Source organism: Acinonyx jubatus, chromosome C1 (assembly GCF_027475565.1).
Source record: "Acinonyx jubatus isolate Ajub_Pintada_27869175 chromosome C1, VMU_Ajub_asm_v1.0, whole genome shotgun sequence".
NCBI classification, from domain to species: domain Eukaryota; kingdom Metazoa; phylum Chordata; class Mammalia; order Carnivora; family Felidae; genus Acinonyx; species Acinonyx jubatus.
This window is the reverse complement of record NC_069381.1, coordinates 174,279,386-174,293,746: the sequence shown is the minus strand read 5'-3', so window position 1 is coordinate 174,293,746 and position 14,361 is coordinate 174,279,386. Positions and strand designations below refer to the sequence as shown.

At 40.3% G+C, this 14,361-nt stretch overlaps 1 protein-coding gene and 1 pseudogene across 4 annotated transcripts in view; one reads left to right on the top strand and one right to left on the bottom strand.

Moving 5' to 3' along the window:
- Positions 1-14,361, top strand: part of HIBCH (3-hydroxyisobutyryl-CoA hydrolase) — a 117,823-nt gene that overhangs the window by 13,055 nt on the left and 90,407 nt on the right. The window contains exons 1-2 of one of the 4 annotated variants that reach the window (XM_053215443.1): positions 3,528-3,800; positions 12,509-12,551. In XM_053215443.1, the coding sequence (XP_053071418.1) occupies positions 3,766-3,800; positions 12,509-12,551 (78 nt within the window). In that variant the 5' untranslated portion in view covers positions 3,528-3,765. Of the gene's footprint in view, positions 1-3,527; positions 3,801-4,123; positions 4,636-12,508; positions 12,552-13,914; positions 13,948-14,361 lie in introns of those variants that run through there. The other 3 variants (XM_053215442.1, XM_027054613.2, XM_053215441.1) reach the window with 3 other exon arrangements.
- LOC106979709 (protein SET-like) lies at positions 9,599-11,904 on the bottom strand (annotated as a pseudogene).

Genomic DNA, 14,361 nt, shown 5'->3' with positions numbered 1-14,361 from the left:
TAAAAAAATTTTACACTGCTTCAGTTGTTAAATTTAAATTAAAGACAAATTCATTTCCTCACTTGCACAAGCCACATTTCAAATGCTCAATAGCCACACGTGTCTAGTATTGGTCAACATAGCTATAGACAATTGCGAGATTATTTAGCAGCTGAATAATAAGCCAAAGTTGAATAGTATCTTGGGAGAATTTGTTGTCAATGAAATGCAGAGTGCATTGAAGGGTGTGATGATTGTGGGTGAAGAGGGAAGTTAGATTTGGAATGAGTTATATGTGGGTGCTGAAATGGTTGCCATGGGACAGGGCAAGAGGATAGGGCAAATCTGAGAGATGCTTCAAAGAAATAATTGGTGTGCCTTGATGACTGACTGGTAATGAGAAAAGAAAAAAAATAATTCACGAGTGGTAGCCAGCCTCCACACAGCCCTCAGTGATCCTCGCCTCCAGGTGTGGTATGTGTGACCAATAGAATAAGGCCACAGTGATAGTACTTCACTTTCAAGATTAGATTATAAAAGATACTCTGGCTTCTGTTTTGGTGTTTCTCTGTGTTGGCTCACTTACTCTGGAGAAATGGAGCTGCTATGTTGTGAGCAGCTCCGTGGAAAGGCCTATGTAGCAAGGAACTGAAGCTTGACAATGAGCCCATAAGTGAGTTTGGAAGGGGGTCCTCCTGCCCCAAATGAGCATTCAAATGACTGTAGTCCTAGCAAACACTGTGACTGCAACCTCAGGAGAGACTCTGAGCCAGAACTACCTCTCAGCCTCTCTCTGATTCCTAAACCTCAGAATCTGAGAGAGATAATAAATATTTGTTATTTTAAGCTGCTAAACTTGGGGGCAAATTGTAACAGCAACACAGAATGATTGCATCAAGCAGTAAGAAAAAGATAACTTCGTTTACAATAGGCAAGAGACTTGAACAGCCACTTTACAAAAGAAGAGAGGCAAAGAAAAAAAGTGCTCAATTATTATTAGACACCAGGGAAATGCAAATTGAAACCACAATGAGATAACACTACCCACACATCAGTAGGGTAAAAATAAAGACTGAAAGCATAAAATGTTGATGAGGATGTGGAGCAACCAGAATTCTTCTAAAATTAAGATATAATTCATGTACCAATCAGTTCACCCATTTAAAGTATACAATTTAATGACTTTTAGTATAGTTCACCCATAACCACAATACATTTTAAAGTATTTTTATTAGTCCAAAGAAACCCAATACCTCTTAGCTGTCACCCTTCCTGAACCCTAGTCTACTTTTGGCTCTGTACATTTGCTTATTCTGGACACTCATGTTAATGAAATCACACAATATTTGGTCTTTCACACTTGGTTTCTTTCACTTAACATAGTGTTTTCAAGGTTCATCTTTTTCATAGCCAAATAATATTTCATTATATGAATATGTCACTTTTTAAACCCATCAGTTGATACATACTTGTTTCTACTTTTTGGTTATTATGAATAGTTATAAACATTTGTGTGGACTATACTTTCATTTCTTTGGGGTATATACATAGGAGTGGAATTACTAGGTCTTATGGTTGTCTATATTTAACCAATTGAGGGATTCCCAAATTTTTTCAAAATGGCCATATAATTTTACATTCCCACCATCAGTATATGAAGATTATTATTTCTCTGTATCTTCATCAACACTTATTACTGTTTGTCTTTTTGATTATAACCATCTTAGTGAGTATCAAGTCGTATCTCATTGTGGTTTTGGTTTGTACTTTCTTGATGGCTAATTATGTTGAGTATCTTTTCATAAGATTATTTATCATTTGTAGATCTTCTTTGGAGAGCTGTCTATTCAGATCCCTTGCTCATTTTTAAATAGAAGGATCTGTGTCTTTTTAAAATTAAGTTGTAATAGTTCTTTACATGTTCTAGGTACAAAATCTTTATCAAATACTACATTTGCAAAGTTTTTTTTCCTATTCTGTGGGTTTTCTGCAACCAGAATTCTTTTTTTTTTTTTTAAGATTTATTTTTAGAGAGAGAGAGTGCAAGTGGGGGAGGAAGGGGGAGAGAGAGAGAGAGAGAGAGAGAGAGAGAGAGAGAGAGAGAGAGAGAGAATCTTAAGCAGGCTCCATGCTCACCACTGAGCCCGATACGGGGTTTGATCGCATGACTCTGGGATCATGACCTGAGCCAAAATCAAGAGTGGGATGCTCAACAGACTGAGCTACCGAAGTACCTCTAGAAAGAATACTTAATCCAAAATGGTATAAACACTTTTGAAAAACATCTTGGGTTACATAATTTGCCCAAGGTCACTAAAGTCAGCATGCTAGGGACAAGACAGGACCAACTACATTAATTTCTAGGATCTGCCTGTAGCAAAATGAAAATGTGGTGCACCTTGTTAAAAACTTGTTAAAAATAGAACATTAAACCAAATGCAGAGCCTTTCTAAGCATGAGGCCTTATGAGACACAGGCTATGTGCACATGAAGCTAAGGGAACAGGGAAGATTATATAATCTTGGGCTGTTTAACAGGAAAGCCCATGCTCTTTCCAATAAACCGTACTGCGTTGAGGGATCCATTCATTTTTTTGTGCACACTGAATGAGACTTTTTGTGCACACTGAATGATGGCAATGTCAGATGGTGATATAAAATATTGATGTCCCATAGCTGTTTAAAAACTGAATTGCAGGTCAGAAGTTCCTTCTGGGATGCCTGTTTGTCTTTTGTTCAGTGGGCATTCAGTACATATATTTGATCTAAGTTAGAAAAGTAACTTTTGACCAAAGTCTTGACAGTATCTTCTTAAATGTTAATTTGCTAGGATTAACTCTTTTAACTCCCCTCCCTCTGAAATGCTTCACTGAATTCCTTTTTTCTGACAAATGTGCCAATGCTTTAGCGGTGATGAAATGTTTGCTGCTGGACATCTGGGTGTATTGGGATACAGAAGAACAGTCTTCTGAATCAACAGTGGATCCTAATGTATAAGGTAAATCTTGAGTAATTTTGAGTATACTTTGAGTAATACTTCGAGTATTTTGAGTAAGCTACGTTCTGAATAGAATTAGGCTTTCGTTGGTAACAGTTAACTTTCAGTTTTGTTGGTGAAGACGTTATCTATCACCTCTTAATGGGACAGATTTTTGCCTGCTATTGTAGAGGAGTAGGGGATCAATAACTTTTCCAAAAAACTTGAAATATACCGATCCTAATGTAAAAGAAGTTCTGCTGTGGTAAGGTTAGGATTAAACTACATCAGTGTCCTATTATCAAGCGTATTTCATCTGATCCTCAAACGAGAGAATACTAAGCTTATATTTTTAGTTAAAAAAAATCTTCAAATTCAAGCAAAGTCTGTCATGTCAGTCTCCGCTAGTCAAACGACACCGGTGAAGCCCAGCCCAAGAGAGCCTCCAGGGAGCCACTTCTCTTTGCCCAGTCAGCTGGCGTCAGCGGGGGTCAGCACTCGGCCGCTACTCCAGCGATGCCGGATCTCGCCTTCCGCCTTCGCCTAGGCCCCGCCCCCTAGCCAAGCCCGCCCCGTCCGCTTCTTCCGCTCTCCACCCATTTCCTCCCGCAGGGGTTTTCGCCCTGCCCCTCAGCGCCCTCCGGTAGCGGAAAATCCCGTAGTGGGCCTCTCTGGCCGCCTGGAGGACTTGTCATCTGTGTCTGGAGGCGCCCGGCGGCGGCGGCGGCGGCGGGCGGGTCTGAAGTGCGGCGCGACGAGCCACTCTTGTGCGCCTGCTCTGACTACTTTAAGGTTGTGGGTGTCTTCGCCATGGGGCTGCCAGAGGCGTGGAGCTTCATGTGCGGGTGAGTGAGCTAGCGAGCTGCCAGCGCAGGCTCCGGGGCTGCGCTCACCGAGGTGGCAGAGGGTTGCAGGTGGCGACTGCCTGGCCTCGAAATTTCTAGTCACTTTTGGAGGCTCAGCTCTTAGATCTGAGCCCGGGCCCCTTTCTGTTATGTCGCTCTTACTGTGTTTAGGCGCCTTCTTCGCAGCATCACCTTCGTTTTCTGCTATTCTGGTTCGTATTCAGCCTTGACCTTGTGGTGTCTCCGCATTTGGTGGGGACCCCCAAATGTGGGGCAACGATCAGGTGGAAGGGGCGGGAGGTGTAGGAATTCACCTGAGGCAGAACAAAGAAGATAGAAGTTTATTGACTATATCGTAAGGGAGCCGCGAGCAGGACTGCATGGAAGAGGCTGCACGGAGGCCGTGAATGGGCCTGTTTTTAAAGGGGAAAGTTGAGGAGGTGTGGCCACGTATGGAATTCATTCCTTGGCAACTGTGCCTAGTGGTAAGTAGCTCATTGGTCGGTTAGGGCCACTAAATATCTCGAGATGGGTCGCCTGATGGGCCGATATGTATTCTGCGTTCCGTTGCTCAAGCCTGTGTGCCTAAAAGCGGTCTCCCCAGGGCACACACAACTTTCTTTACTTTTGACTCCCATTTCTTTCCTTTCTTCAAAGCTGAGTATAGTTTGGGGGGACACGCGGGGTTTCAACGCGGAGGATTTTCGTGCTGTGTTTTGTGCGGCTAACAAACGCTCCTGCTTTGGCGGCTGTTAGACCTGTGCACGTGGTGTGCCTTTCTCGTTCAGTTCTGTTGGCTGGCTCCAGCGTTAATACAGGTGTACGGAACATCCAGGTTAGTGTTGTGGACACATATTGTGGTTTGGTGGAGTATGTGTGCGAACTTGGTGTTCAGCTTTTGAAAGTGCTGCTGAATGCATCTTGAGCTCAGTTAAGGAAATCTAGTCGTAATGAGTGTAGGAAGTTAGGCTGCATCAGTCTTGAGGCTTACTGCCTGCCCCTGTGCATTCAGGTAGCAGCTGTGACCACTTGAAAAGAGAGCCATCTTATTTACTCCATAACTTCAATTGCTGGGTTCTTTAGCTTTTGAGTTTGCCTTGGGGGAAAGGGATGGGAGCATTTCTTTGGTTTAAGAACAGTGGTTACTGCTTTAGGGGAAGATGTCGGGTTGTTTAACATTGTATTCACAGACCTGGATCTCAATAAAAGAAAAGTGGAAGAGTTTCTTTTTTGTTTTGTGTTTTTACTTAAGTAATCTTTACCCCCCCCCCCCCCCAACTCATGTGGGGCTCAAGCTCACAACCTTGAGATCAAGAGTTTCACGCCTTTCTGGTGTACCCGCGTGGCTCAGTCGGTTAAGTGTCAGACTTTGGCTGAGGTCACGATCTCCAGATCTCCAGGTTCCTGAGTTCGAGCCCCACGTGTGGCTGGCTCTGTGCTGACAACTCAGAGCCTGGAGCCTGCTTCAGATTGTCTTCCTCTGCCCCTCTCCACTCACCCCCCCCCCCCATACAAATAAACATTAAAAAAAAAAAAGAAGAGTTGCATGCTCTTCTGACTAAGTGAGCCAGGTGCCCAGCAATGTGAATGCTTTCTTTTTTTTTAATGGCATTTTATTTTTTAAAGTAGGCTCCATGCCCAGTGTGAGATCTCAAACTCACAACCCTAAGATCAAGAGTTGCACATTCTACCAGCTGAGCCAGCCAGGCGTCCCATTTGTTTTTGTTTTTTTAATACCTTGAAATTAGTTGTCCCTGTGTCTCTGAACATGGCAAATATTAAGAAAATCAGCACATGTCATTATTGCTGCTGCTTTTTGAAGTTGTGAGTAAACACTGGATTATTTGAGAAACAAATAGGAAGACATATTGGTTAACAAAATTAACTGACTTGGGAAAGAATCTGACACCCCTAGAGTTCAAGTTGGCTTTATTCCACCCTCTGATCTCAAGGTTGCAGACTGGTTAGGTGAGTCCCGGACCATTTTTGGGGTTTAAATCAGGTCTTTTCCAGGACCTTGGAGTGGATATTACCCTAGCAAAGCAGAGACCTGAGGCCAGTGTCATCTAGTCTACAATAGCCTAACCCACAAATGTATTAAGGAATAGGGTGCCACAGTGCTTTTGAGAGGAAATAAGTCCTCTCAGCTGTGGTTGACATTGTTGGGCAGTCCCCTCTTGAACTCTGGTTTCCCTTGACTTTTCTGGCACTTTCCCTCCTCCCTCTCCACTACTTCTTATCTTGCCCTAGTGCCAGTACAGCCCTTGGGTTTTTTGAGGGGGAAGGTTCCAAATAAAGCACAGTTCTCTGAAGAAAACTCTCAAATGTGTATGTCTAATCTTGATTTATCCAAAGTGCTAGTGCTGGCCACACTCACCTGAATGTCTCATTTGTACCTCAACTGTAACTTGCATGTAAGTGTAACCCTTACTCCTCATCTGCACTTCCAATTTCTTGGAACTCTTATTATTCTTCTACATTTTTAAAGTTATGTAAATTCTCCCACGTTCCCAATTCTTATTTCTGACTGCTGATTCAAATTTGAACAATCGTTTCAAATTTTTCATTTGTTCATTTTGCAGAAACTTGTTGGTGGACTTCTTCCCAGTTTGAATAGCTTCCGCATCTCACTGCCAGGTTAATCTTGCTAAAGTTCAGTTCAGTGTCTGCCATTCTTCTCCTAAGAAGTCCTCCTACCTCTGGAATTAAATAAAAATTTCCCAGCCCGATTTCAAAGATTTGGCCCCAATTTACTCATGAATTCTACCAGACTTTTATATTCTAGCTTCTGGGAGTTCTAGGCACTTTTGTTATCCTGTAGCCAATCTGGACTACTTGTTATCTTCCTTATTAAGGCCTTGAAGTCCCAAAGGAAAGCAGACAAGAAACAGATGTTTAAATAAAAGTAATAGTTATAAACTCTGATAGTGTCTTAAAGGAAAAGTATAAGTATGAGAAGAATGGGATTTAGAAAGGAAAGAGACGGGCAGGGAGGCTCTTCAAAGAGATTGATCTTTTAAGTTGTTAAAGGCACTCAGTGCCTTATCCATTTGCTGTGTACTCTGTTGAACTACACTATTTTGGTTCTTCTTGAGCTGCCTCTTTTCTCTTTCACTACATACATAGTTGTATCTGAAGGCTCAATATTTGATTCCCTTATATTTTTTCTGTGTTAGGAGTCACAGACCCAAATGCAGAGGCTAGGAAGGAAGCATTGAGTGATGCTGTCTAGATGGCAGCACTGGGGACTAGTAGGGAACTATGAGCTGGAGAAAGTGCTCTGTCTAAAGGAGCCAGCTTCTCAGCCCCAGGCATTGTTGCCATTGTAGAATGTAGACCTGCAGTTTCCGTAACTAATTTTTCTGGGAAACTGCATTTTTAGGTGGAACCTTTTGGTTTTAAATGTTTGTTGTTTTAAAACACTGCTGACCAGACGAAACACATTTGTAGACCCAGCATTCAGGCCACTAATTTTCAACTGCAGATCCTTCATCTACTCCTCATAGAGAGCTGGCAGGTAATTTTGTGACGTGTCTTCAGTTCTAACTTTTCTTTCAGACTCCAGTCTGCTTGCTCTTGAATGTTTCTACTTATGTCAGTACAGTCTCAAGAAACTGAAAATGGAATTCATATTTCATTCTACAAACCAGCTAGTTTCCTTGCCAGCCTTTTCAGTGCCTATATTCTCAGCTATTCTCGCTTGAAATCTTGGAATTGCTGTTGACAAAGTTCTTTTCCTTGAATTTTTACTAATAGTTCCTAGTAAATCATTCCTTTGTTTCTGCAGCTGCTGTTTGTCAGTTCATGCCTGAATTACCTGGCCTTGGGTTTGATTTTTTGTTCTCTTCACCTTCTCCCTTGCCTACTTCTGCTGTAATCTTTATTAAGCACTATTTTCATGATCTCATCTTAAAAAAAATTCATGAAAAGTTGTTTAATTTTGTAAACTCGTGAGTGCTTTATTGGTTAATTGCAAAAAATCTCCCGACTGATAATGTTCTTCTCCTTCTAAGTCAGTTGTTTTTACCTTTGGCATTTATCAGAATCACTTGGGAGGTTTGTTAAACACAGATTTCTGGGCTCACTCCACAGTTTCTAATTCAGTGGGTCTGGGGTGGGGCCAAGACTTTGCATTTCTAACATGTGTCCCGGGATGCTGATGGTGCTGGTTCAGGAACCACACTTGGAGAACAGCTGCCCCAAGCAGACCAGTTGACCATCACCTGAAGGAAGTAAGTCTGCTTAAGTGGTTTAGTAAATTAGCAGTAGCTAGAGTGTGCGTGTCCATTTCTCTCCACCAGATGGCAGTCTGGGAGCCAATAGGAAGGAAAGAGAAGACCATAAATTCAGAATTATTTGGGGACTCTAAACACTCAAATACATTTTTTAAGATGTAAAAGATAATAGCAGATTTTAAATAATGGTTGAGTATAAATTGGAAGAAATAAAATTAATGATTATATGGAGTCTGGTAAGGAACCTTTTAGCTTTTTGTGTTTTGTAGCAATTGCTCCAGAGATTTTTGTGACCTTTAAGTGCTGTGCACAGTGCTTTGCACTTGCGTTTGGTAGGTATACATTGACTTTCTTTGAGCTAAAATTCTATCTCCCAGATAAAACCAAGACTTGAAGCCAGGCCTGTGTTTCTGTATGCAGCAGGTAGTACTTAAACTATTACATAAGACATGCCAGTCTGGCAGCATTGTGTTTAACCTTGAACTGGCATTTGGGTACTGGTCTTATTAAGGAATTCAGGGTTATTCTGGATCTAAAGAAATTAGTCCTTAAATCTTTGATAATTCAACTTTATTTTTTTGGAATTTTTTAAGTTCAAAAAAATTTTAAAAATGGTGCTTCATGATAAGTATAGTTCAGATTTTAAAAGTCTATATGAAATCCCTATTTAGAAAATACCCCTAAATAAGCAATATGCTAGTATCTGTCACTTCAGTTTAATTTTTACAAAGTTGATTTTAATGACCACTTGTCTGCACTTTGGGATCACTTAGAGGAGCTCCAAACAAAATACCTATGCCTGTGTCCGACCTCCAGAGTTTGATTTAATTGTTCTTGGCTGTGAGCTGGGCTTTGGAATGTTTACTAGGGTTTCCAGGTAATTCTAATGTTCAGACAAATTGTGGAATTACTGGGCTAGAATATTTTACTTGTGGTAAGACAAATTCAAAACCTGCTAGTCCAGGAATGTGAAGTGTGACCAATTTAAACAAATTAGTGGTTTCCCCCTTTTTGTTTTTTGTGGTATTGTTCAATTTAAGTGTAATATAAAAGAAAACATTCTGGAAAAGTTGGGTTACAAATGTTTTTATAAATTAAGTCACCTGAATTTATAATTCGGGGGGGGTGCTCCATGAACTGTGAGGTCATGACCTGAACCGAAGTCAGACACTTAACCAACTGAGCCACTCGGGTGCCCTGTGGTTTTCTTTTTTTTACGTAAGAAAATAGATACGCGTTGGTAGATGCTAACTGTTCATACTCACACAGAGGCAGTGTATTCTCTGAGCCAAATATACAGAGAAAGGAGGAAAAAAGCTAAAATTCTATGTACTACACAGGAGCCCAGCACCCTCCAGCTTCCAGCAGAGCTAAGGGAGCAGAAGGTTGTTCTTTTTTTCCTCCACAGAACACTGTGGTGTTGATTTCATAAAATTTTTAAGCAGGAAAGGATAAAAATGAATTTGGAACCAAAAGGGATAGGGATTCTGTACCCACTGTATTCTTCTCAAGGTATTTCCTCCTAAAGTAAGTTGAGAACCATAGTACAAATCAGAAGGGGCTTCAAAAAACCAGAGCGACTGAACACAAGAGGTGGGGGAGGTGGGAAGATTGAAAGTTGCTTGTGGGGCCTGGAGAAAATTTAAAAAGGTTAGAATCCATTAGCGTTCCCTTAGTCATCTTCTCCTCATCCTTCTCTCTTTGCTCCAACTCCATCATCATCATCTTCATCCCTTTCATCAGCATGTCAAGAACCAAGTAGTACTGTAATGGATTTGGCCAAATATCTTTGATGAGCTCCCCTAAACTCCTCTGCACCTGCATCAGAATCATCAGTAAGCCAGAGAAAGAACTCTGTGAGTTCCTCATGCTCTCTCTTCCTGCTGGCTTTATTCTGCATTTAACTTGAACATTTTGTCACATCCTTTCTGGATTTCCATCTGATTTCAGTGTACTTTGAAGATGGATTACCACTCTCATTTTGATGAAATTCTTTGGAGAGAACTTTATATTCAAAGTAAGGTTCTTTTTTTTTTATCACAATTCTGTAACGTGATTTAATATCTTCAAATTATGTCACTCTAACTCCTGTCCAATAATGCAGTGCAGATACTTGTGGATGAGTGACAAATGTTAACCCAAAGATGTGGGATTTGGGCAATCAATTCCAACCTCTTCTGGAAAAAATTGGTCAGTGGCATTTGTTATAGGTCTGTTGCACTTTCAAAACCTCATTGGCTTGTTCATTAAGTCTATTGCATTCTGTACTTCATTAATGCATTCAACTGCTCCTTGTGTTCTTTTTCTGAGGTCTCAAGGGCTCCATCGTGGTTAGGGTTGAGTTTCTTTTTACTGACTTTGGTGGGGGTCGGGATGGTGGAGGCAAAGGGTGAAGGCAGCAACTTGGTCTAGCTGCCTCTAGTAATATTTTAAAAACTGTCATCTGTACAAAACCATTACAAAACCAATGAAAATATTTACTTAAAAATATTTAAATAATACTTTTGACATGGAAACATAATCACAATAGAATTACAAAAAGAAAGCAAGATATAAAATAAACATAATAGGGGCACCTGGGTGTTCAGTCACTTGAGCGTCTGACTTCAGCTCCAGTCATGATCTCATGGTTGGTGAGTTTGGACCCTAAGTCAGGCTCTGTGCTGACAGCTCAGAGCCTGGAACCTGCTTCAGATTTCTGTGTCTCCCTTGCTCTCTTCCCCTCCCCACTTGTGCTCTGTCTGTCTGTGTCTCTCTTTCTCAAAAATAAGTAAACGTTAAAAAAATAAAAACCTTAAAATGGCGTTAGAGAAGGTCAGTAAAGGGTGGGTTTAAGATGTTTGGATGAGTTAAGTGGGCATTTTGACAGCATGGCTTCTTTGGCATGTTTGTGATGTTTAATGGACATCCTTGCAGTTTAAGATGATACGTTTAAAATAAAATTCTCTCCTAATGATGACTTGAGTTCTGCCACTTGATGGGAAAATTAGAAGAATGTGTAGGATCTTATTTGGAATTGACATTCTATGGAATTGACATTCTCTATCATAATTTTATTTTTAATTTTGTTTTACTGGAAAGGAAAGATAATGCTCAGTTTTATTTTTAAAATTTATTTCTGTTATTTTTTTAGAAAGAGAACACAAGTGGGGAGGGGGCATGGGGAGGGAGGGAGGGAGGGGGAGAGAGAGAGAGAGAGAGAGAGAGAGAGAGAGAGAGAGAGAAAATCCCAAGCAGATTCTGTGCTCAGCACAGAGCCCAATGCAGGGTTCGATCCCACGACCCTGGAATCATGACCTGAGCCAAAATAAAGTTGGACATTCAACTGACTGAGCCACCCAGGTGCCCCAAGATAATGTCACTTTTAAATATTAAAAGTGTACAACTTACATTGTTGTAGGAAAACTAAATGTATACACACACAAAAAAATTGTTTGTTTCCAGTTTTTCCCTTCTGTAAATAATTGTGAACATCCTTATAAATCAAAATTTGATCATCTGTGATTTCCCTAATACAAATGCTTGTGAAATTACTAGGCGTAAGGGTATGATCATTTTAAAGGTTGTGGAACTGTGCTTCCAGATTGCCTGCTGGGAAGGTAGTACCAATTTATAGATTTCACAGCAGTGTCTGAGAATGCTTATTGTATCTTTACCAAACTCTTTTTTTTTAATTAATACTTTATTTTTTAGAGCAGTTTTAGGTTTATTAAAATATTGAGTAGAAAATTGACAAATGTGTGGCATGTCTCTACTATATAATCCTACAGACTAATTTCACTGCTGAAAACATTCCATGTGCTCTACGTATTCTTCCTTTTCTCCCTCCCCCAAACTCCTGGTAACCACTGATCTTTTACTGTCCCCATGGTTTGGCTTTTTCAGAATGTCCTGTAGTTGGAATAATACCATATATAGCCTTTTCAGATTGGCTTCCTTTGCTTAGCAGTATGTATTTAAGATTTCTGTATGTCTTATTGTGGAATGATTGATGATTTCTTTTCATTGCTGAGTAGTATTCCATTGTATAGATATACCATAATTTGTTCATCCATTCACCTATTGGAGGACCTCTTGATTACTTCCGTATTTTGGCTATTCTGAGTAAAGCTACCATAAACATGCATGTGCAAGTTTGTGTGTGTGTGTGTGTGTGTGTGTGTGTGTGTGTGTGTGTGTGTGTGTGTGTATAAGTTTTCACTTCATTTGGGTAAATACCAAGGAGTGTAGTTGCTGGATTATGTGGTAAGGTATGTTTAGTTTTGTAAGAAACTGCCAAATTGTCTTTCAAAGTAGCTGTACCGTTTTGTGTTCTTACCACAAAGAATGAGAGTTAAACCTTTAAAAAAAACCAAAAACATTTTTTTTCTAATATCATTTAGAAGAGGCTAAAACAAAAGGAAATATGGTATTTATACATTGAGGCATGACTACCCACATTACTGTGTTCATTGTATTCTACATTTGTTTCAGGTTTAATTCATTCAAAAGGACGAATATCATACTGCAACATTTGGTAAGTTTGGACTCTGTTTTGCTGGCATTATTAGATTATGATGTGTAATATAAAATGTTCTTAGGGAAGTGGAAAATACTGGCAGATTTTGTTGACCTTTATGCCACATGGTTCCCAATTTTTTAAGACTTGTGTCAAGACTTGACACAACTTGTACGAGATGGTAGAAAGTTATGAATAAGAGTGTGGTCTTTGGGCACCTGGGTGGCTCAGTCGGTTAAGCGTCTGACTTCGGCTCAGGTCATGATCTCGCGGTTCGTGAGTTCAAGCCCCGCGTCGGGCTCTGTGCTGACAGCTGAGAGCCTGGAGCCTGTTTCAGATTCTGTGCCTCCTTCTCTCTCTTTGACCCTCCACCGTTCATGCTCTGTCTCTCTCTGTCTCAAAAATAAATAAATGTTAAAAAAAAAATTAAAAAAAAAAAAAGAGTTGTGGTCTTCAATTCAGGATGATTGGGTTTATTTTTTTTTTTTAATTTTTAAATGTTTTTATTTTATTTTTGAGACAGAGAAAGACAGAGCATGAGCAGGGGAGGGTCAGAGAGACAGGGAGACACAGAATCTGAAACAGGCTCCAGGCTCTGAGCTGTCAGCACAAAGCCTGACGCGGGGCTTGAACTCATGGGCTGTGAGATCATGAACTGAGCTGAAGTCAGACGCCCAACCGACTGAGCCACCGAGGTGCCCCTGATTGGGTTTATTTTTATTTTTTGATGTTTATTTACTTTTGAGAGAGAGACAGACAGACAGACAGAATCCAAAGCAGGCTCCAGGTTCAGAGCTGTCAGCACAGTGCCCGACCTCAGACTTGAACTCAAGAACTGTGAGATCATGACCTGAGCCGAAGTCGGACACTTAATTGAGCCACCCAGGTGCCCCAGAATGCTTAGGTTAAATAATGGGTCCACTACTTAATTTTGGGTAGATTATCTCATCTCTCTCAGCTTCCTTTTAGATGTTATAGAATGAAGATAATACTATCCATCTTAGAGTACTTATGAATGGTAAATAATTCACTTAAAAATCTAGCACTAGTGCTTGGTGTGTAATTATTTTATACTTGTTAGCTACTATCGTTCAAATAACATTCTTCCAAAGCTTAGATGTTTTTAGTTTATCAGTTTGCAAAGAAGAAATAATTTTTATTAATTTTTGTGTCTCTCTGCTATGGATTGAACTTTATATATTAAAATCTAATCCCCAATGCAATTGTATTTGGAGGTTGGGCCTTTAGGAGATGATTAGGTAAGAAGGGTGGTGTTTTCATGAATGGGCTCAGTGCTCCTATAAGAGAGACCCCAAAGGGCTTTCTCACCTCTTTTCCCTTATGAAGGAGTACACAGCAAGAAGACAGTCTTTTGTGAACTAGAAAGAGGGACTTCATGAGACTACATCTGCAGGTGCCTTGATCTTGGACCCCCCAGCCTCCAGAATTGTGAGAAGTGTTGTATAAGTCACCCAGTCTATGATACTTTTGTTATAGCAGCTCAAATGGACTAAAATACTCTTGTGTAGCCTGGCAAGTACCTTGTACATAGAAAACAAACAAACAAAAGGCCAAGTCACTCTGATATAGCACTTATTGTATGCCAGGTGCTCTTCCAAGTACTTGATATGTATTTGCTCAGTTAATTCTCATTGTAGTTCTATAGAATAGATACTGTGGATCTTTTAACTGTAATTCTGAAACCTCAAAACCAAAAGTTTGTGGTTTGTGATAAATGCATTTTGTGACAAAATCTGACCTGAATGTACTTGAAGCTCTTTTTTCTTTATCCTAATAGGTACGCATATTCATCGTTTGCTGCAGAAGT